The sequence below is a fragment of the Enhydra lutris genome, unplaced genomic scaffold (genome assembly GCF_002288905.1).
Source record: "Enhydra lutris kenyoni isolate GAN:26980312 unplaced genomic scaffold, ASM228890v2 scaffoldscaffold22, whole genome shotgun sequence".
NCBI classification, from domain to species: domain Eukaryota; kingdom Metazoa; phylum Chordata; class Mammalia; order Carnivora; family Mustelidae; genus Enhydra; species Enhydra lutris.
The window spans coordinates 8,689,382-8,713,250 of NW_019154106.1; the positions used below are offsets into that span (position 1 = coordinate 8,689,382).

The following is a 23,869-nucleotide window of genomic DNA, read 5'->3' on the forward strand; positions in this document are numbered from 1 at the left end:
AAAATTAATTTTAAGTGTGTGTATATATGATAATAATAATATATTTTATTTAGCCCCAGATATCCACATATTACCATTTCAACATGTAATCAATATAAAAGTTATCAATAAAAGTATTTTACAGCTTTCAGTCCATAGTAAGTCTTCAGAGTCTGGGGTGCGTTTTACCCTATTAGCACATCTCCGTTGGGACTGGCTGAGCTCAAGCCCTCAGCAGCAGGTCACAGCCACCAATCAGACAATTCAGAAACACTCCAGGGCCGCGACCGCCAGCTGCAGAATCCACTATTCTCAAATCTGTATTTAGATGTTTGGAAGAGAGCTTACTAAACAGGAGAGAGAGCGTGTTACACCCCCCTGCTTCAACATTTCAGTGACTTCCCAGTGGGATGAAGTCTACACTCTTGTTACAAGGCCGGTCCCACTCAGACCCCAACCCGCTCAGGCCCCAATCTGCCTCGACTGGCTTCAGTTTCAATACCTCCACCTCCCACCTGCAATGTAGCCTCATTCCACTCCTGTCAGTTCCCAGACTGCACCAGCCTCCCCTTACCCCCTGCCTTTAGTACACGCCCAGCCCTTGATGGTTCCCACCCATCCCCCAATGCACTTGGCTGGGGCTCAGTGGGCCACGGGGTAGCTTGGCTGGGGCTCAGCCCGAAGGGAGGAAAACTGGGCTCAGGTAGGAACACTAGCCCCGCCGCCCCACTCCCCCAACTTCCAACTGTCCAGAATTCAGGGTGGTTCCCAGGATGTCCTGGCCATAACCATTCCTGAGCTGTTTCAGGGTGTTTATTGTGAAGACATGCAGGAAGGTGAAAGGAAGATGCCCGGGAAAGCGCTTCCCAGTCACGTGGTCAGGACACCTGGTGAATCGGGATGCCGGTCAGGATGCACACGGCCCATTCTTCTTGCCGTTCCCAAGTCCCCAGCTTGGATTCCACCTTTTCCATCTCTGCGGCTCCTCTAGAGCTCCGGCTCCTCCTGCTTTCCCTAATCCCTGCTCTCAGTCCCTGAACTCAGCCTCCAACTGGCTCAGGGACTTGTCATCCAATATGGAGCACCTCTCTTGGGCAGAATCGTCATGCTGAGCCACTGCATTGGTTACTCGCCTCCTGTCCAGGCTTTCCGTGGCAGTTTGGGATGCATTTCTAATTTCTGCACCATTCATTGCCCAGGGTAACCAGGCCATGAGACATACAATTCACAGTTTGGCTCCTTGCTCAGAGTGTTGCCATGTGCCGGGTGTAGGCACTTGGAGTTTGCCTGACTTCTCCCCAGGCCGTTCATTTCAAATTCACACTTAGGACTTGTGATACGAGCAAGAGCATTTCCTCTGACCTGTAAATCATTAATCTGAAAAACCTCACAAAACAACCAAAATCAAAATCGCATGTAGTGACACAGTTTAAATCCCATTTAACAGAATAAAATTATAAAAAAAAAAAAACCTGGATGTCTCAGAAAATCTGAGATATGTGATGGCTGTTAACATGATAGAAAGAGCAATGGAATCGAGAGGGCTGAGATCTAGATGGGTCTGCTGTGTGATCATGACAAATCCCTTGCCTACTCTGAGCCCTGGTCTCCTTATCTGTACAATGAGTTTTCATGTGAGCGACAGCATTTGTCTGATGGTATGTGGTTCTGTGGCACTTGGCCAATCAGAAGTCCCAGATTTGACCCCTTCTCGGTGAGCATGGCCAGAACTGAAGTCCACATTCCAGTCAGTCCAGGGAGTCCAACTCTGAGTGTTTAATGACTCAGAATGTCCCTAAAGGATATTTCTCATTCTGCCAGTCATGGGAGCACTTCCATCCAGAAACCCTCCAGGAGCTGGGGGGCTGGTGGGAAGTCTCCTTGCTAGACAGATGATCCCAGGAGCCAACCACAATGGAGTCCCTGGAGTCTCCAGAGCCTTTTCCAGGCTCAGCTTGGCTTGGAGCTGGTCAGGCCCTAGGGAGGGGGTTCTTCTCAAAAGCAGGGTTGGGCGCATGCTCAAAAAGGGAAGGTGCTTGTAGGACCTCCATCTCCCCCACTGCCCTCAACACTCCTCCCACGCCCCCACGAGGGCACCAAGTCCTGGCAGGAGATTGGCCCCAGAGCCCCCAAGCTGTTTGTCCAGCTGTCTTCACATCCCCAGGCCACAAGGTTCTTATATACCTTGGCCTAGAGAACGGTGTCAGGCATCTGGACACCCACTGGGTCCCAGCCCAGAACCAACACTGGGTGGGGGGAAGGAGGCTGGGCTGAGTTATGTCCCTCTCTGGGCCTCCCTATTCTTTTCTGTACATGAGACTGGATGAGCCTTAAGACGTCTTTAGCCGGGCATTGCTCACCTCTAAACCTGCAAGAAACCACCTGGCTTTGAAGTTAGACAAAATAGGTCTGAAGCAGTCTAAGACTTCACGTATCCCAGCGCCTCAAAAGATAGTAAACACCCTCCCAATTTCATACACGAGACTGTAGCTTGCGTAAACTGTACAACGATGGCAGGGCATCCTGAGTCCTTACAGGAGAAGTCAGAAATAAAACTGCTTCCCCTCAACAATAAGACTTGGAGATTTATGCCTGGGAACACTGAGAAATACTCCCTCTCTTCACGGCCCTTTGCATCAGCTAATTCTTATGGGGCTTGGATATGTCCCACAAAACTCCAGAACCCTAACCATCTATGCTGTTCAGACATATGCCAAAGAACCTGGTGAAGTGGGATGGACAGACAGCCCATAGAAGGCAGGAAAGAGGGAGGGACAGCCAGAGACCCCAAATGGAAATACCCCACAAAGAAGAGTCTGGCAGGAAACCTCAAATCAATAATTGAGTTAGAACATGGTAGAGAAGAGTGTTGGCCTGGACCCAGGAAGGTCAGGGTCCTGATATGGCTCCTCCAATGGCAAAATTGGCTAGGTATGCCTGGGAAGTGCAAGGGTTGCCATGCTTCAGGGTCCAAACTACTCTGCTGTAGTCCAGCAGAACGTGGAGGAAGAGGAGTTCTCCTCACCTTGCAAACATTTCCCCTACTCCAGTAAGAGCATGTGCATTCTTGGAAGTATTTTGGTAGAAGTCATCTGTATGCCTGGAATATCCCTGGCCAAGCAGGTATGGGACTGATCATTATTCAAAATAAGTCTGAGACGTCTCTTAAGGTAATGTCTGGAGACATTTTTTGGTTGGATTTAGATCGAAGTAAACTGACTCAGAGTCCACGTTTCCTATACCATGCACTATGCAAATTAAAAGCAAGAAGTTGTTGAGGTGTCTGTGTGGCTCAGTCAATTAAGCATCTTGATTTCAGCTCAGGTCTTGATCTCGGGGTCGTGAGTTCAAGACCCTCACCGGGCTCTGCACTGGGTATGGGGCCTACTTTAGGAAAAAAAAAAAATTCAATTCAGTAAAAGCAAGAAGTTGCCACTGACTCTATTGGCATTCCCAACCCATGATCCAGCCAGTCAGAACTCACAGAAACCCACCCAACCAGAACTCGGCACTGCCCTGATCTTGGATGATTGGGGCTCAGCAGCCAAACCATTGGAGGAAAACAAGTGATTGTCTTTGAGTTGTGGCTGCAAATAAAATAAGTTCATGCTCAACTGAAAAAATTAAAACAAAAACAAATTATGGACAGAGATAAGACAAAAGGAAAATTTTGGAAACAGAAAACGCCAGAAGGTAAAAGCTGAGACCCTGAAAGACTCGATCTAGATCATGTACGAATGTTGGTCTTAGGTCCCACTCCTTCAAAAGTAGCCTCCGACCTCTTTAGTTACTTCCATCTGAACAAAGCTGTGGTCCCATGAGATTTGAGCTGTCCCCAAGAGATCAGAGACTGGGGTTGCCAATTTTAGCACATAAGAATACAGGATGCCCAGTTAAATCTGAATTTCAGACCAGTGAATGATTTTTTTTAGTATAAGTGTGTCCCGCATAATATTAGGGATATACTTACACTACAATAAAATGTATTTGTTGATCCGACACTGAGAGTTCTGTATTTTCTCTGGCAACCCTTCTCAAAGACAGACTGCTTGGATCCTGTCCACTAAAAAGGACAGAATCCCTTCAAGAGGCTACCACACTTCCCAGAGCCCAGTCTTCTCACTAAAAGGAAGACAGTAAGGTCCCACCTGGCCCCCTCTGGCCCCCCGGATGTCCGGACACGCCCTCCCAGTACCTCCCCTCTCACCACCCCCATTCCAGTCCACTCTCCTGCCCTTTATACCCACTTGGAGAATTTCCACTGACACAAGGACACTCAGAGGGTTAATCCTTCTGATACCAAGTCACACTTTAACTCATTCCCTCCAGGCCAAGGATTAAATCCTGCCCATGCAGGGGTCAGGGCTACGGCAGACCCTGAAAGCTGAGCACCCCACCCCCAAGTGAGGGGAGGCTCAAGGGAAAGGGAGGGACAGAAGACAGAGAGAGCGAAGGAAGGAGGGGCAGCCAGCCAGGCTCCTGTCCCCCCACAGAGCCAGCTCCGATTCGGCTCTAGGAACAACTCAGCTGCGGAGGCAACAGCTGCTTCTGTGCTCCAGCTAAGGACGGCAGGCTCAGGGACACCCAGACAGAAGTCCTCAGCTCTCAGCCGCTTGGCCGGCCCGGCCCCATGGCCTTCAACGACCTCCTGCAGCAGGTGGGGGGTGTCGGCCGCTTCCAGCAGATCCAGGTCACGCTGGTGGTCCTCCCGCTGCTCCTGATGGCCTCCCACAACACCCTGCAGAACTTCACTGCGGCCATCCCTCCCCACCACTGCCGCCTGCCTGCCAACGCCAGCCTCAGCCGGGGCGGGGAGCTGGAGGCCTGGCTGCCCCGGGACGGGCAGGGGCAGCTCGAGTCCTGCCTCCTCCTCACTGTCCCGCGACAGGGACCGCCTTTTCCCAACGGCACAGAGACCAACGGCACGGGGGCCACAGAGCCGTGCACCAATGGCTGGATCTATGACAACAGCACCTTCCCGTCTACCATCGTGACCGAGGTGAGGACACCTGGGCCCCCAGCTCCAGAGGCCAACCAGACTTGCCTTCCCCTCTGAGACAGGCAGACAGATGCACACATACACACACACACAGATTGTCCCAGATTCTCCAAAGGCCAAGATAGGAAGATCAAGAAAGGGACTCAAGATGGGGGCCTTTACAGAAAAGGGGGATGTCAGAGTCAAGAAAAGTCTCTCGGCTACCGGGACCGGGGAAGCAAACAGCAAAGGGAAATGTCAGGGGAAGAGGGTGGCATAGGCCTCAGAGGGCTAGCCCAAGGGAGGGTAAGGGGAGCCCCGCAGCCCAGGCTCATCTCTGCCTGACCCTTGCCCCCTCTCCCCACAGTGGGACCTCGTGTGCTCTAACAGGGCCTTACGCCAGCTGGCCCAGTCCTTGTACATGGTAGGGGTGCTTCTCGGAGCCATGGTGTTCGGCTACCTGGCAGACAGGTCAGTCCTGGGCAGAGCCACAGGGCCGGGCTGGGCCTGGGCCTCAGCTGGGTTCATGGGAACCAGGTGGGAAGTTGGCCTTGAACCCCTGGGGCTGGTCTGAGGACCTACAGGGCCAGCCTCAGGATACAGCACAGGTCCTCAAAAGCCGCCCCCCCCCGCCAGCCCAGAGCCTCCTCCAGGGCAGGCACCCCTCTCCCTACCCGTCCTGGCACGGTCAGCCCTCAGGATCCCTGCTGCTGTTCTCCCCTCCCCCACCCCAGGCTGGGCCGCCGGAAGTTGCTGATCTTGAACTATCTGCAGACGGCCGTGTCAGGAACCTGCGCAGCCTTCGCTCCCAACTTCCCCGTCTACTGTGCCTTCCGGCTCCTTTCCGGCATGTCGCTGGCTGGCATCGCTCTCAACTGCATGACCCTGAGTGAGGGAGGCCGGGAGGGCAGGGCGGGCCTCTACCCACTCCTCTCTGACCCCCAACCCAGCAGCCCCTTTCCGGCTCCCTCTCCCAGCCAACCCCTCCTGAGTCCCACCTGCCCTCGTCTGGGCAGCCAACCTAACAGCCTTCTTCCCTGGACTCATACCATCCTGACCTCTCATTTAGGCATGATTGCAAACTCCATTTTTAGGGCCAGGCTGTTCCCATAAATGACTGAAGCTGACTGGGTACAAAAGGCATTAGGGAACACTGAGGACTTTAGACAAAGGAGGGTCACAGCCCCATCCAGAGGGGCCACAACCACTCAGCTGCTCAAGCCAGAAGGGTCAGGGCTGTCAGATCTTACCCTCTTCTCTTTATTAATGTAAAATATCCCAATTTTGTAATGTTGGAAATTAATTCCATGTTTTTAACATGGGGTAAGCCAGCATCATGTAGACCAAAGACATTTATGGCCTGAGCATGGTCTGTCCATGAGCCATCAATGTGCATTCTTCAAGGAGGAACCTGAGACTGGGGAGAAGGGCAAGGATTTACCCAAGGTCGTCCCTCAAGCCCAGAAGGGAATCTATGGATTGGGGGTCAGGGATGAACCAGGATGGTTCATGAGCTGCTCTGGCCACCGAATTGGCCCATGCTGAGGAAAGCCAGCACTGAGTGGTCAGAGAGGCTCTGAAGGGAAAAGGGACGCTCGCCAGGACAGTAGGTTGGGGAGCAGCAAGACAGAGTGGGGGAGTGGCGGGGACAATTCTTAGGGATTCCAAACCCATCTCCGCCTTCCTTCCTCCACCGAAAGTCTCCCACTTCCCCCATCATGGCACGCATCCTCATTCGACGTGTCTTCCACTGAGCCCTGGGACAGATCAAAGTTTGGGTGGAGAGAGGGGTCTTTGCCCAGCCCAGGGGTGTCGACCTGCTGGGCAACCACTCTGGTCAATGGCACCACTCTGTTCTCACCTTCTTTCTAGATGTGGAGTGGATGCCCATCCACACGCGGGCTTGTGTGGGCACCCTGACTGGCTATGTCTACAGCCTGGGCCAGTTTCTCCTGGCCGGTGTGGCCTTGGCCGTGCCCCACTGGCGCCGCCTGCAGCTCCTGGTCTCCGTGCCTTTTTTCGCCTTCTTCATCTACTCCTGGTGTGTGGGGCCCAGGGTGGGCAGGGGTACCCAAGGGCTGCCCAGAGGGCTGCAAGGGACAAGACATCCCCCAGATCCCACAGCACACTCCAACACACAGATTCAGAGAAGGTCAAGGCCAGAAGGTCAAACCCAGCCCAGTGCCTCCGTGTGACAGATAGGAGAACTGAGGCTGTGGGAGGAAGGATTTACCCCCTCCCCCCCACCCTGGGGATATAGTTCTTCAGCTCCCCCCTGGCTCTCCAACCTGCCTGTGTTTCTGCCTTTACCCAAGACCCCAAAGCTGAGCTTCTGGGTTTGGGAATAGGTCATCACAAAGCTGGTCGCTGTCTTATGGTCCTAGAGAGAGGGATTTGGCAAAACCCCTGGGTTCCCAGCCTGAAATGAAATCCCACTGCAGGCCCCTGGGAAGCCCACCCTTTGCCCCCAGCCCAGCCAAAGGGAATGGAAGCCATGTTGACACCTACCCCCACCCTCCCGCTCCCAGGTTCTTCATCGAGTCAGCCCGCTGGTACTCCTCCTCCGGGAGGCTAGACCTCACCCTCAGGGCCCTGCAGAGAGTGGCCTGGATCAATGGGAAGCGAGAAGAGGGGACCAAGCTAAGTATGGAGGTGAGACCCCCCCAAGGCCTCCCATGACACCCCACGAGGATTCTACCCTCAAACCCCGAACCCAGGTCTCAGAGGGCTTCCCTGAGTAAGGGGTTAGGCTGGGAGGAGTTTCTGGAGGAGTCCAGGCCCTGAGCCCTGCCCATCCTGGCAGGTGCTCCGGGCCAGTCTGCAAAAGGAGCTGACCATGGGCAAAGGCCAAGCTTCCGCCTTGGAGTTGCTGCGCTGCCCCGCCCTTCGCCACCTCTTCCTCTGCCTCTCCATGCTGTGGTAGGCCCAGACAGACCGAGCCATAGAGAGATAGACAGAGACAGACCAAGAGACAGGAGGCTGGTTGGGGAGAGAGTGGACACAGTGGGTGGAAGAGGCCAGACAGAAGGGAGGAAAAGTCAGCGGACCTGCCATGAGGGGCCGTAATCCTCCACCAGGGACGATCTTGAAGAACCAGACGACCTCCCCTCGGTTCACTTCCGGTCGCCACACTGGGCTTCCGTCTCTCCATCTTCTCTTTTTATCCACTCCTTGGCAATATGGAAACACCTCCTCAGGATTGGGATCAGCCCCAAAGTCAATAGAATTACATCTTGAAGGCAGAGACTAGTCTGGCTTGCAAAACATTTGGAGACTTTCCTGATCTTGCCTGATCAGGGCCTGCCAGAAACACAAGCACGGGCAATAAGATGCCTAGAACTCATCTCCAAAAGGACACGTTGACCAAGGCTGGTATCAGCCAAAAATGTTCCTTTCTGGTTGCAACATTCCCCATAATCCTTCTGATGTGCTCCCCTCCTGAGCCCATCACCAGAATAACGCCATGACAGTTAGGAAAAGCGCAGTCAACAATTCTACCAGTGAGTGTTTTGGTTCCGATTTGGGATTTACTCCAGGTTCTGGGTCCTATCCAATAACCTGAGCTTCATTCTGTGGGCTCCGGACAACGTAAGAAGCACAACCATCCCAGAACCAGGCCTAGGTCTGCAAAGCTTTGGCATTTCCTAACACCTTGACTCTAAAGATGTGCCTTGAAAATCCACCTGTCCTCAGCCTGGCATCAATAGATAAGATAAAGACTAAGACTATATGAATTTTACATTCAACTAAGTGAAAAATCCCCTAATATATTGGGGGATACTAGTTATCAGAAGGTTGAGAAATTTGGGGTCTTGGAGGACTACCCTGCACTTAGACTAAATGCTTGAAGACAGATTAGCCAAGGCAAATTCTAGCTTCTGAAGCAGGGTCACAGTGTAGCTCACCCCTATGTTGAAGAGCAATCCCCCCCTTTAACCCTTCCTAACCAACTCCATACCCCTCGTCCCTCCCCCACTAGGTTTGCCACTAGTTTTGCCTACTACGGGCTGGTCATGGACCTGCAGGGCTTTGGCGTGAACATCTACCTAATCCAGGTGATTTTTGGTGCTGTGGACCTGCCTGCCAAGCTGGTGGGCTTCCTTGTCATCAACTCTCTGGGCCGCCGGCCTGCCCAGATGGCCTCACTGCTGCTGGCAGGCGTCTGCATCCTGGTCAATGGGGTGGTACCCCAGGGTGAGCACCCACAAGTACCTTGGTCCTTCATCCTTACCCCTATCCCCAGATTCTCATGCCCCACTCCCAAACTCCCACTGACTCCTTCCTTTCTCTCTAGATCAGTCCATTGTCCGAACCTCCCTTGCTGTGCTGGGAAAAGGCTGTCTGGCTGCCTCCTTCAACTGCATCTTCCTCTATACTGGGGAACTCTACCCCACAGTGATCCGGTGAGTAGGAACCTAGTGGGAGGGGCCTTGAGACAAGACATCCCCACACACATAGGTCAGACCCCAGAGCACACCACCCAGCATGCATAGCCAAGGCCCCCTCTCAGCCCCCATCTGTGCAAGCTCAGTACACACTTCGTGGCTAACACAGATACACCTGCCCGCTAAGCCCTTACCTGATCCAAGGAAAAGATCTCAAAAGGAGTCACCAGCTGGGGCAGGGTAGAGAGCCAAGAAGACACATCTCAGAGGCAATTCATTGAGGTCCCCCCACCCCGCACCCACCTTGATCTAAATCACAAGTTAGAAGCAGCCATCAAACCTAAATTTCATCTATAAGCTAAGTGTGTCTGTAACCAAAGTATGTCTGAAACCAAAGACCAAACAGGAAAGTAATTTCTTATCACAAAAGCCACATTTAATACTGCTTGTGCTTGGTGGCTATACAGATAAACCCAGCATTGCTTTTCAAGTGCCAAGGGGGGGGTGCATTTTTGCATTGAGAAACAAGAAACACGTGTCTATGTTAAAAATGGGTCGCAAAATTCCCATGAGATATCAAAGAATGGCCCGGCTTCCCTAGGCTGCTGGGACTGAGCAGGGTCATGGCTGCTGTCCTGTGCCCTTAGAGGATTTCAGGGGAAAGAACAACAGTATAAAACACTTACTACGCACCAGGCATCGTCTTAAACTTTTTATAAGTATCAACTCATTGAATCCTCATGATATGCCTATAAGGTAGGTACCGTGACCATTCCCATTTTACCAATGAGAAAACTGAGCCACAGAAAGATCAAGTGATTTGCCCCATGTCACACAGCTTGTAAGTGAGGAAGCTTGGATTTGAACCCAAGCAGTCTGTCTCCTGAGTCAAGGTTTTTAACCACAGTTCCCTCAGAGAATGTTCTTAACATAACTCTTAATATGCAGCTTCCGGGTCCTGTCCCCTGGGGATTCTAATCCAATAGGACTGTGTGGGTTGGGACAATTCTAACTCAAAATCCCCTAGGAGATCTGAGAACCACTGGCCTAACTTAACTGTCTCATTTGACAGCTCAGGAAACTGAGGGCCAGAGAGGAAAAGGGACTCTTCCTCTGGTCGCATGGCCAGTTAAGGCCAGAGGCAAAATTCAGTCTCCTGATTCTCTGGCCAGAGCCCTTCCCAGCCTGTTTTTGTTGTTTGTCTGTTTTTAATCTCCGAAACAAATGCCAAATTCACTTGGGGCGGGGGGTTGGGGGGAGGCTTCAGCCTGAGCTGCCCTGACCCTGAATTCAGCTGGGACCTCAGCATTCATGCTAGGGCAGTGACTGACACCACCGCACCTTGGGCCCCACAGGCAGACAGGCATGGGAATGGGCAGCACCATGGCCCGTGTGGGCAGCATCGTGAGCCCACTGGTGAGCATGACTGCTGAGCTCTACCCCTCCGTGCCTCTCTTCATCTACGGCGCCGTCCCCGTGGCCGCCAGCGCTATCACTGCCCTCCTGCCAGAGACCCTGGGCCAGCCACTGCCAGACACGGTGCAGGACATGGAGAGCAGGTGGGAGCAGGGACTTACCCCGGTTCAAACGCCCAGGCGGGGGTGGCACCGACACTCAAACCCATTCAGGCCAGAGCTCTTTGTCCACTTCCCCAGTTGGCTGGGGTCTCCTTGAGTCCTTCCTGGGGGTCCTGGCTCCAGGGAGCAATAGATGGGGCAGAGACAATGGTAGTTGGGCGCGGCTGAGTAGAGAGCCCCTTGGTAGCCCCCAGCTCCTAGCCCTGGCCTGGACACTGCATACCCAGGACGCTGCTCTCCTGCCCCCCAGGAGGAGAGGAAAGCCAAGGCGGCAGGAGCAAGAGCAGCAGAAGCAGATGGTCCCGCTCCAGGCCTCAGCACAAGAGAATCTACTCTGAGCACTGAGACGGGGCCTCACAGAGCCCGAAAGGGAGTGAGGGTCCTGCAGGTCCTGAGCCACCCACTCCGGGAAGGGAAAGGGGAAATGGCGGCCCAGGTGAGGCCCGGGTCAAGGCTGTGGTTCAGGAAAGCACCTCCCAGGGGTCTCCCGCCCTGAACAGACTCCACCAAGACCGCGTCATTAAAAGGTTTTTGTGCAACATCTCTTTTTATCTCTCTCGTCTCAAATGTAATAGCCACTCCACATCAGCCAGCGGCCCCAAATTCATACAGTCCAGTCCCCTGCCCTCAACCCCCAGGACTTTATAAACCATCACAGAAAACTGGAGAAGAATCTTTTACCTGGACCCGCTCCCCCACCCCTACTTCCCACCCTCTTCCCTCCTTTCTTCTCTACCCTATTCAAATATTTCTGTGAGTTTTAAATATCTTACGCTCCACCCCTCCCTATCAGGCTGGAAACTGAAAAGAGTCTGAATGAAAGCAGCCAATCAGAGGCTTTGTTTCAGGCTCCTCCCCCTTCGCAAGGGCCAATGAGAAACTCCAGCAGCAAAGCGGGAGAACAAGCACCACAGAGAATGTGACGTCAGGAGGCTGGCCCCAGCTCCCCTAGACTCCAGCAGAGTCCAAACTCAAAACCAGTTTGCTACTTCCAGCTCCTCTGCTGGATGTTCCGCCCACTCGTTCCCCGAATCCTTCCCACCACCATCCTCCGTGGATATTCTTTGCTCTTCTGCCTCCTCCAGGGCCCCGGGCTAGTGAAGACAAGGGAGGAGGGAAAGGGGAGGGTAGAACCCAACCAGAGAGCGCCAGCACTGAGGGCTACTTTGGTGCCAGGCACTGTCCTAAGCACTTTGCATACACTGATTCGTTTAATCTTCCCAGTAACCTTCTAGAGATAAGTCCTATTGTCATCCCCATCTTGCAGCCCAGAAAATCAAGGCACAGAGTGGTTAAGTCACTTGCCCAGATTCACCAAGTTCAGTAAATTGTGGAGTCAGGGTTTGAATGCAGACAATCTGGCTCCGGAATGCACGGACCTGACCCCTCTGCCCGGACCTGAACCCTCTGCCCCGAGTTGTAAGGCTCTGAGACTTCAGCCTCTGGCACCCTCAAGGCCTGACTTCTTCTCCTCCCTCCTGGCCTGAAAAGAGAGAGAGAAGGTGAAGGGGGAGGAGAAAAATAATCCTGGTAGGAACGATGTGAGAGGAGGAATGGAAGGCAGTTTAGGGGTCACAGTCAGGAAGAGACAAGGATATCCTTCTGATCACTGGGTCAGCAAGGGAGATTATTGCAAGGAAGCCAGTGGGGATGGAAAAGACAGCCCTATTAGCATCCACAGGTGGCAGGAGTCAGGGCACCAGCCATGCCCTGCTGTAGCTGTGCTTGCTTGGTCACACTTGTCTCCTGGTACACTGCCCATTACTCTTTCCCCTGCAGCTGACTCAGCCCCCCAGCCCCTCATCCAACATGGAAAGTCCACACCTCTGAGGCATACACATTGTCTTCCAGGTGGGACCCTAGGGCTCTAGCTGAATCAGGGCAACCTGGAGAGGATCGGGAGACCAGGGCTCCCCTGAAAAAGCCACAAAGCCCTGGGACAGCTCACAGCAGCTCAGACAGCAGGATTTCCAGGGCAAAGTGGACAGAGCTGAAATTATGATGACCCACCCCACCTCCTAGAACATCTGGGGACTCAGTGTTTCCCTTGTGCATATACTCCCCATGTTCCCGAAGAATTTTTAGGCCATTGTAAGATCCAATAGATGCTCAAGGGCTACCAACCCTCCCCCTGATGCTGTTTCTCTGGCAGCACTGACCTCATGGCTGACAAAGGGCACATAGAATGACATCCTCACCAGCCTTGAGCAGGGAAACAGGACCGGGACTGGGAGGGAGGTCATCTGCTTCTAGCCCTGCTTCTGTAGATCTGGAGGCCTGGGGATCAGTGATTTGCCCTGTCCCTGCCTCAAAACCCTGCCAGCAACACAGGCATGCTGTGACTCCTGAGGCCCTCTCATCTCTGTGTTTAGATTACCTGGTATCTGCTCCTGCCTCCACCAGAGACAGTCCCTGGCCTGCCCCTACTGCACACACCCCCAACTGGCCCACTACTGGTGTTGACTCAGATAGCTCACACCATCTGCACAGAACCCATTTCCCCAGCTCCTGGCCAGGGACTTCCTATGCTTACCCCATGCCCTTGACCAAAGGGAACCCTACTTTCCTCCCATTTTGAAGTCACCAGCAAGTGACTTCTGACTATCTCCCCCAAGGAGCCATCTGCAGAACACTGGCTCGCATCCCATCCTTTCACATTGGCCCTGAGCCTGAGGTGGTTTTTTTTTTTTAAGATTTTATTTATTTATTTGACAGAGAGAGAGAGAGATCACAAGTAGACAGAGAGGCTGGCGGGGGGGGGGGCAGGGAGCCTGCTCCCTGCCGAGAAGAGAGCTTGATGTGGGGCTCAATCCCAAGACCCTGAGATCATGACCTGAGCCGAAGGGAGAGGCTTAACCCACTGAGCCACCTGGGTGCCCTGAGCCTGAGTTTTGATACCGTCGTGCTTTGCTCCAATGGTCTCAGATGCTCTACCCAGTTTTAACCACAAAGCCCAACCGTAGCCAGGATTGGTAGGTGGCATTTGTGGCCACCCTCAGTTTCTCTACCTATGGCTCTGAGCACATCCTGGCTAGGATGGCACACTCAGGAGGTTTCTCAAATGCCTGGCCCTGGTAGAGTGCTCACCAGAAGTCACCTCCCTTCCTGAGCTCTGCTGTTGTATCCCAGGACCCACCTCCACAATGCAGGCTTTAGTCCACACCAAGCCCCTTCACTAGGCTCTTCCCTCCTTTCCCAAGAGTTTTCATGGCCCCTTAGAGAATGGATGTCCAATCAGTTCAGCTTTCATATCACATGGAGGCTGAATAATGGGTACCTCCAAAGAAGTCCACAGTCTAATACCTGGAACCTATGAATATATTACCTTACATGGTAAAACGAACTTCGCAGATGAGATTAAGCTAGGGATCTTGAGCTGGGAAGATTATCCTGGATATTCTAGGTTGGCCTCTTATGAATATAGGAGAGAAGCAGGAGACCAGAGTAGGTAATCAGAGATGTGACAACAGAAACCAGAGTTTGGAGTGGTACAAGAAGGGACAAAAAGCCAAGAAACACAAGCTGAAAAATGCAAGGAAATGGCTTCACCTCTGATGCCTCCAGAAGAAACAAATTCCCGCCAACACATTGATTTTAGACTTCTGACCTCTAGAACTATAAGAAAATTGATTTGTGCGTGTTAAGCCACTAAGTTTGGGACAATTTGATGCAACAGCAGTTGGGAACTAATGTACATCCCTTATTCTCAAACTCCTACAGGGGTGTCAAACTGGCCCATAGGGGTTTTGTTTCTCCATGCTCTATTTTTTGGTGGGGATAGGGTTTTACTGTCTGGATCGCCATAGACCTCACCACTCCATATTGTCTTATACCTGATCAGATTCACACATCTATGTTATCTTATGGTGCTTACAGCCATAAAGTTTGGAAGTCCTAAACTACTTTCTGTTAAACCCCCAACTTACCTTCATATGTATTAAAAAATTGTGTGATAGGGGCGCCTGGGTGGCTCAGTGGGTTAGGCCGCTGCCTTCAGCTCAGGTCATGATCTCAGGGTCCTGGGATCGAGTCCCGCATCGGGCTCTCTGCTCAGCAGGGAGCCTGCTTCCCTCCCTCTCTCTCTGCCTGCATCTCTGTCTACTTGTGATCGCTCTCTGTCAAAGAAATAAAAATCTTAAAAAAAAATGTGTGATAAGAAGCAAAAGAAAAGCTCTGGATGGACCCCACTTCCCTCATTGTTCCTCCTCTCTCAAGAAAACCATCTAATAATGTTCTCTGAGATGTGACTGTCTCCACATGCTCATGTTGTAGTCATAGAACTGTGGCTGACTCTATTGCAAAAAGCTGGAGTTATAAGCCAGATGAAATTGAGCCTCAGTCTCCCTGACCAGCTCTAGTGAGGTCTGTTCCAGCTTCTTCTAAACTTTTCCCCTGAGAGAAGCCTACATCCAGAAACAAGTTCCGTGAGCCACACCCACAGAAGAGCACAAACAGCCTGATAGTACTTGAATTGGTCAGGGTTTAGATTTAGGTGGTAAACAATATTGAATCTGGATGGATGTCGAGAACTGTGGCAGCCATCTTGCGACCCAACAGGGAAACCAGAGCAAGGATTACAACAACTGAAAGTGACATAGTAGAAAGATGGAACTAACCTGAGGTTTGATGATATCATTGAGCCTCTGATTTAACCAAACCTGAAGCCACCGACCTCTACTCTAATTGTAGAATTTAAACTTAAATTCTCCTTCCTCTTTAAGCCATTGTGAGTTGATTTTTCTGTGATCTGCAGTTAAAGACATCTTAACTACTATATTTTTACAGCTTTATTGAAATGCGAAAGACAATTATTTGCTCATACTTACAGTGTACAATTTAATAAGTTTTAACAGATGCACGCATCCATGAAACTATCAGCACAATCAAGAAAATGAACTTATCCATCACCACCAAAAGTTTCCTCATGCCCCTTCTTTGTGGACATAGGCTTCCATACCAAGAAATGGAATGGTTAGGTAGTATATTTGGTAAGGTATTTGTTTAAGTTTTTAAGAACAGCCAATTTTCCAAAGTGGTTATAACATTTCACATTCCCACCAGCAGTATATAGGAGAGTTCCAGTTGCTCTGCATCTTTGTCAACACTTGGTATGATCCATACTTTAAATTTTAGCCAATGTAGTGAATGTGTAGCAGTACATTATTATAGTTTTAATTTGCATTTCCCTAATGACTAATGATGTTAAACAACTTTTCATGTGCTTATTTCCATTTAGATCTCTTCTTTGGTAAAATGCCTGGTCAAAAATTTTGCACATTTCTAATTTAATTGTTCGATTTCTTATGATTGAGTTGAAATTTTTTTAATGTATTCTAGAGACAAATCCTTTGCCAGATATGTGTTTTGCAAATATTTTCTCCAAGTTTATAGCTTGCTTTTATGTTTTTATAACAGTGACTTTTGCATAGCAAAAGTTTAGGGGCATGTGATGACTCAGGCAGTTAAGAGACTGCCTTCAGCTCAGGTCATGATCCTGAGGTCCTGGGATGGAGCCTGCATTGGGCTCTCCACTCAGCATAGAGTCTGCTTCTCCTTCTTCTCCCTCTGTCCCTGCCCCCTGCTTGTGCACTCTCTCTCTCTCAAATAAAAAATTAAAATAAATAATCTTTTTAAAAAGTCATTGAATGGGGCGCCTGGGTGGCTCAGTGGGTTAAGCCTCTGCCTTTGGCTCAGGTCACGATCTCAGGGTCCTGGGATCAAGCCCCGCATCTGAGATCTCTGTTCAGCAGGGAGCCTGCTCTTTCTCTGCCTGCTTCTCTGCCTATTTGTGATCTGTCTCTCAAATAAATAAATAAAATATTTTTTTTAAAAAGCCATTGAATAGGAAAGTTTAAAAATTTTGATGAAGACCAACTGACTGGGTTTTTCTTTTATAGTTCATGCTTTTTATGTCTTATTTTATTTTTTCTTAAAGATAGAGTGTGCATGCATGAAAAGTTGGGGAGAGGCAGAGGGAGAGAGAAAGAAAGAATCTCAAGCAGACTCCCTGCTGAGTGGAGAGCCAGACACAGGGCTCCACCCCAAGACCCATGAGATTGCAACCTGAGCAGAAACTAAGAGTCCGATGTTCAGCCAACTGAGCCACCCAGGCACTGTGTGTCTTATTTTTAAAATCTTTGCCAAACCAAAGGACACAAAAATTTTCTCTTAAGCTTTCTTATATAAATGTTACAGTTTTAACTCTTATATTTAGGTCTGTGTTCTATTTTGAGGTTATCTTTGTAAATAACGTGAGGAAAGAGGTTGCATATGGATACCCAACTATACCAACACCATTTGCTCAAAGACTTTTTTTCATCAATTAATTGTCTAGACAGCTTGGTCAAAGATCAAATGTCCCTGTGTGTGGCTCTATTTTTGGACTTTCCATCCCATAGCACTGATCTATTTATCTTTGCATGAACACCACACTGTCTTGATTACTGTAACTTCGTAATTAGTCTTGAACACAGATAGTGTAGATCCTTTAACACTGCTTAGCTTTTCCAAAGTTGTGTTGGCCAGTCTAGAACCTTTGCATTTCTGTGTAAATTTTAAAATCAGGGGCAGCTGGGTGACTTAGTTGGTTAGAAAGACAAATCTTGATTTCGGCTCAGGTCATGATCTCAGGGTCGTGAGAATAAGCCCTGCATCGGGCTCCCCACTGGGTGTGGAGCCTGCTTAAGATTCTACCTCTCCCTCTCCCTCTGCTACCTCCCCCCTTCATGCTTGCTCTCTCTCTCTAAAAAATAAATACATACATAAATAAATACACGAATAAATAAATAAATCATTTTAAAAGAACTTGTAAATTTTGACCCCAAAAAACTGGAACAGTTTAAGTTTGTATTACAAAAAAATCTATAGAGCATATTGGAAATAACTGACATCTTAATAATATTAAGTGCTCCAATCCATGATATATTTCTCCATTTATTTAGATATTCTTTAATATCTCTTAGCAATGTTTTATAATTTTCAATTTATATGTCTTGCAGATATTCTATCAAATTTATCCCTAAACATTTCATATTTTTATGCAAATATTAATGATATTTTTATTTCAAGTGCCAATTGTATATTGCTTTTATATAGAAATACACTTGATTTTAGTATACTGACCTTGCATCCTGAAAATTTGCTAAAATCACTCATTAATTCTGGTAACTTCCTTTGCAGATTCCTTAGGAGTTTCTATTCAAACAATCATATTGTCTGCAAATAAATGCAGATTTCCATCTTCTTTCCTTTCTGGAATTCTTTCGTTTATTTTACTTACATTATTACATTCCAATACAATGTTGAACAAAGTGGTGAGAGTGAACTTGGAAGGAAAGCATTTTGTCTTTCACCATTAAGTATGATGTCTCCCCATGAATGTCCCTTATCAATTTGAAGAAGTCCCTTGTTACACCTAGTCTGCTGAGACATTTTTTGTCGGTGCTGTGGCTATTGAATTTTGTTAAATGCTCTTTCTGCATCTATCAAAATGATCATACAGTGTTTTTTATCTACTAACATGATGAATTACATTGATTATTTAAAGTTAAATCCTATGACCCAGCAATTGCACTACTAGGAATTTACCCAAAGAATACAAAAATACTGATTTGAAGGGGCATATGCACCCCCATGTTTATAGCAGCATTATCAACAATAGCTGAATTATGGAAAGAGCCCAAATGGCCATTTACTAATGAATGGATAAAGAAGTTGTGGTATACATACATACATACATATATATGATAGAATCAATGGAATATTACTCAGCCATCAAAAAAGCGAAATCTTGCCATTTTCAATGACCTGAATAGAGCTAGAGTGTATCATGCTAAGTGAAATAAGTCAGTCAGAGAAAGACAAATACCATATGATTTCACTCATATGTGGAATTTAAGAAACAAAACAGACAAACATGGGGGGAAAAGAGGTAAACCATAAAACACACTCTTAACTATAGAGAGCAAACTGAGGGTTGCTGGAGGGGAGGTGGGCTAGTGGATGGGCTAAATGGGTGATGGGTATTAAGGAAGACACTGTGATGAGCACTAGGTGTTGTATGTAGGTGATGAATCACTAAATTCTACACCTGAAACTAATATTACACTATATGTTAACTAACTAACTGGAATTTAAATAGAAACTTGAAACAAAAAATAATAAATATTTACTTAATATTTAATATTTAAATATTAATGTTTCATATTAATTTAAATTTTTAATTTAATATTTAAATAATAAAGTTAAATCAATTTTGCATTCCTGGGATAAACCCCACTTTGTCAAGATGCATTATCCTTTTTATATATTATTGGATTAAATTTGATAATATTATAGAGGCACATGGGTGGCTCAGTTGGTTAAGTATCTGACTTTTGACTTTGGCTCAGGGTCATGAGATCAAGCCTCGTGTCAGGCTCCACACTCAGTGCAGAGTCTGCTTGTCCCTCTCCCTCTGCTCCTCTCCCTGCTCTCTCTCTCTCTCTCTCTCTGTCTCTGGGGTCTTAAAAGAAGTTATAAAAGCTACTGCTGGTCATCGGGAAGCCTAGGGCTACAGCAGACCCAGAGGAACTGATGAGCTGAAGAGACAAAGTTCAATCCCCCTCCTCCCTCTGCATGGAGAGACAGAAAACAGATTGAAGGAGCAGGAGACCTCAGCCCAGCTGCTTCTGCTAGGTCCTGCCCATGGCCTTCAGTGACCTCCTGCAACAGATGGGGGTTGTCAGCTGCCTCCAGAAGATTCAGATCACAATGGTGGTCCTCCCCCTGCTCTTGACATATTTGCCCAATTTTATACAGAATTTCACTGCCGCCATCCCCACCCACCACTGTTGCCCACCTGCCAATGCCAATCTCAACAAGGGCAAGACAGGCAGGGGCAGCCCAGGTCCTGCCTCCCCTTCACCATTCCCCAATAGGGTCCACCCTTTCCCAATAGCCCAGAGGCCAACAGCATGGGGGCCACAGAGCTCTGCATCAGTGACTAGATCTACAACAATAGCACCTTCCCTTCCACCATTGTGACTGAGGTGAGGGTATCTGGGCCCCCTGACCCCCTTCCAACCCCTGCATCTCCATCTTACCATCCCCACACACAGACACAGACTGTGTGACACTAACCCAAGTTTGCCTAAATGTGGAAAAGTGCTGGAGATATGAGGACCTTTGCCCAAAATGGGTGGTAAGAGAACTGTGGTTGGAGTTGCAAACTTTCTGGTATAGGAGATTATGGATGCCCTCACAGGAAAGGAGGTGTGCAGGTGGTAGAGGGCAAAGGGAATATTCCTGAGCAGGGAATATCGGGCCTCAGAGTCCTAGAGACAAAAACAGTTTTCTGACTTCATCTAAAAAGAGCTTTCAGCAGCTGAGACCAGGACATGGAGAGCAGCCAAGGAACTAAGATGGGAAAGAGAATAGAGTTACGGAGTGTCCTTTCATCTCTAGTGATCTAATGCCCCTCAAACACACACACACACACACACACACACACACACACACACACAACTGTAGAGTCAACCTGGCAAAGTGGTTCATCCAGCCGAATTCTACACTTCCACACTTCATAGCTGTCACAATGATCATGCTCTTAACAACTGTTTCAGTCAATGGTCTTTTGGTCGCAAGGAAGAGGAGATCTCTTGAATCAGCTCATGGGAAATGGGGGAATTCTTGTAAGGATTCAGAGATTTTAGGGAATCCAGTGATGGGAAACAAAGTATGTCCAGGCCTCGTGGAAACTGGAACCGGGAACTGGAGCACCGGAGGCATCTCTATACAGTTAAGTCCCTCCTCAGCCCGTTTTGTCTACATGTTCATCTTGTAAGATGATCACCAGTCCCAGATCTGCTTCATTTTCTCTCAGATTTAGGACCCACTACTGATCAGAATGTTTCTGTGTATCTTAACTCAAATTCTTAGAAAAGGCTCTGATTGGCTCTTTGCAAGCACACTGATGCGCCTCCCCTTACCCGGCAACTGACTCAGGTGCCCACCCTTCATCTACTCATCATGCCAAGGCACAATGTAGTGGAATTATGTAGCCCAGTGCTTACTGGTCAGGAATTTGCAGAGATGTCCTAAGAAAAGGCTATGGTAAAGTTTAGTCCCCAAACTTGCTAATGCAGCATCTGCCTGCGTTGATCAAAGTTAAGCCATACTCCCACTCAAGACCCAACACAAAGAAGCAGAAGGTAACTAAGCATGGCTAGTCCTCCCTCTCTGATGGAAGCAGGCATCATATGTCATCTCCCTCCCTGCATAGTTGGGGGGATTTTCTTCATTACTTACCAGCCTCAACCCAAGTTCTAAGACATCCTTGTCCACCCATCTTAATTTGTATGTTATCAATCCTTCCAATTCTGCTTCCCCATTTCCCTTCTTAAAACTCTATATTCTGGGGGCGCCTGGGTGGCTCAGTGGGTTAAAGCCTCTGCCTTCGGCTCAGGTCATGATCTCAGGGTCCTGGGATCAAGCCCTGCATCGAGCGCTCTCCTTGGCAGGGAGCCTGCCTCCCTCTCTCTCTCTCTGCCTGCCTCTCTGCCTGCTTGTGATCTCTCTCTGTCAAATAAATAAATAAAATCTTAAAAAAAAAAAAAAACAACAACTCTACATTCTGTTTTCCAAGGTTGACAATACTACAGGATTGATCAACCTAGCGCTTGCTCGTATGTTCAAAAGAGCAGGCAGTTGTTTGGGGTTTTTTTTTAATATTTTATTTATTTATTTGCAAGAGAAAGTGAGAGAGAGAGAGAGCACAAGTGGGGTAAGAGGCAGAGGGACGGGGAGAAGCAGACTCTCCCGCTATGCCAGGGAGCCCAACACAGGGGATCCCAGGACTCTGGGATCATGACCTGAGCTGAAGGCAGACGCTTAACTGACTAAGCCATGCAGATGCCCCAAGAACAGGCAGTTTGATCCAATTTTCCTATTTCTTGCCATGTAGGACAAAGAATCTGGGTGAGCACCTTGGATCTCCTTCCAAACGGAGATTTGGTAGTAATGTATCTTGTTTGGTGTCGATGACCAACAAAGTCAGATGCACATAGTTCTCCCATTCCCTGAGATGTATAGAAATGCCAAGGATAATCAAATCCTCTTCCAACAGTCATGGTGGATGGAACCATCATCCACCACCACACATAAGCATGAGTCCTATTTCATTAGCACAGCCAGGGTACCTCTTCCTTGAGCCAATAATGTCAAAGCCTATGCCTGCACCAGAGAACATTTCATTAGGACAATAGGAAGCTTACATGTATAACGCAGTGTGAAGCTGAACCTTCTGAGTTGTGAAGCAAATGAAATGGCTCACAAATTAACAGGGCTTAAGCAAGAAGCCTGATTTCAGTGAAGACACCCTACCCAGGCCACATGGCTATATCTGGTAGGCACAACAGCACAGGTCACCTGAGAGAAACAAGGTCCAGGCTGCCCCTTGGAATGACCCAATAACCCAAAGGGATGCTTCAGCACTCTGAATGCAAAACAGAAGATAAATAAATATAACAAGAAAAAGATCCTGGGTATAGGTGTATGGGTTATAATAAAATCCTGCCTGAGCTCTTTTCCTTGTTTTCTTCTCAATTAAAATGTCCTGAGCAATAACTAGCAGCTTCCATCTGAACTATATTAGTCAGAATCCTTTTTTACTAATGGCTATAACTTAAGTCAAGCTAATCTGAGCAGTAAAAGACCATATAAAGTCTCCCACAACCAAACCACAAGTTATGCAGAGGAGGGGCTGGCTCTAGGGACAATAGTAACCAAGACCATGGATGTCATCAGAACCCTTGCTAGCTCTCATCTGTGCTTCTCTTTGCATGCTGTGCATGTCCACTGTGCAGAAACCTTCACAAGGTGGCCACTGGCGATTCTGAGCTCAATCTTTTTTTTTTTTTTTAAGATTTCATTCATTTATTTGACAGAGATCACAAGTAGGCAGAGAGGCAGGCAGAGAGAGAGGGGAAAGCAGGCTCCCTGCTGAGCAGAGAGTCCGATGCAGGGCTCGATCCCAGGACCCTGGGATCATGACCTGAGCTGAAGGCAGAGGCTTTAACCTACTGAGCTGCCCAGGCGCCGCATCTGAGCTCAATCTTAATGACTTCCTCACCAGGGAGAAAAAGGGTTTCTGTTTCTCAGCTCCAGCTTTTAAAACCTTCTATGAAAGACTTATTGGCTGTCTTGAGTCATGTGCCTACCCTTGATCCAGTGACTGTAGGGCAGGGAGGGCATAAATTATTATGAATGACCCAGCCTGAGTCTCCTTGTTCAATCCTGTTCTGCAGATGTGAACAGCCACCACTTGACCTTTCTACTTCCTGGTTCCACTGCCTTTTTGTTTTCTCTTTTTCTCCTTTTCTTTTTCCTGAATCAGCCTCACAGTAGCTGTCATTTATCATAATCTCTCTCAAGTTAGCAGTCCAGAGCTATCCAAGGCGGCAATTTTCTTAGTCACGCTTAAACCCAACATCATTTATTCCAAGAGGTTGTTTCCTGTTAGTGATAACGTATACACGAAGCCCAGGAGCACACAGCACTGTCTGATATCTGGGGTTTCAGGTGTACATGAAGAGAACACAGACAGCAAAAGCTAGTACTAACCCTAGGATGGTAGAAGCCCCATGCAACTGTTGTTTCTGTAGGTGACGATCATCTTAGAGTGAACCAGAGGCAGAGAAATTCTTTCTGAGTATTCTGTATCATGGATCAATTTCTAATCTGGACTACATATAGATTTCATCACTAAACTACTTACAGATCTTATTCTCTTTGCACTCCTCTGACTCCTTCCCTCTTTCCTACATCTTGCTTCTTATCCTTTCATCCTGTCTATAATATCCTTAACCTACTCACCACAGTGTGTCCCATGTGCCTCTCTACAGCCATATTCCATTCACGTATTTCCATTAAAGTATTGTTAAAATTAATTCTCAGCCTGACACAGCCCCCAT

General features: G+C 48.5%; 1 protein-coding gene and 1 pseudogene across 1 annotated transcript; both read left to right on the top strand.

The window, feature by feature from the left end:
- Positions 1-4,609: 4,609 nt before the first annotated feature.
- LOC111150058 (solute carrier family 22 member 6) lies at positions 4,610-11,257 on the top strand. Its single transcript, XM_022507389.1, has 10 exons — positions 4,610-4,978; positions 5,325-5,428; positions 5,692-5,846; positions 6,830-6,998; positions 7,486-7,609; positions 7,761-7,876; positions 8,937-9,151; positions 9,252-9,360; positions 10,698-10,901; positions 11,170-11,257. The coding sequence occupies exons 1-10, from the start codon at positions 4,610-4,612 to the stop codon at positions 11,255-11,257; spliced, it is 1,653 nt and encodes a 550-aa protein (XP_022363097.1).
- An 8,347-nt stretch (positions 11,258-19,604) lies between these two features.
- Positions 19,605-23,869, top strand: part of LOC111149501 — a 30,358-nt pseudogene continuing 26,093 nt past the window's right edge.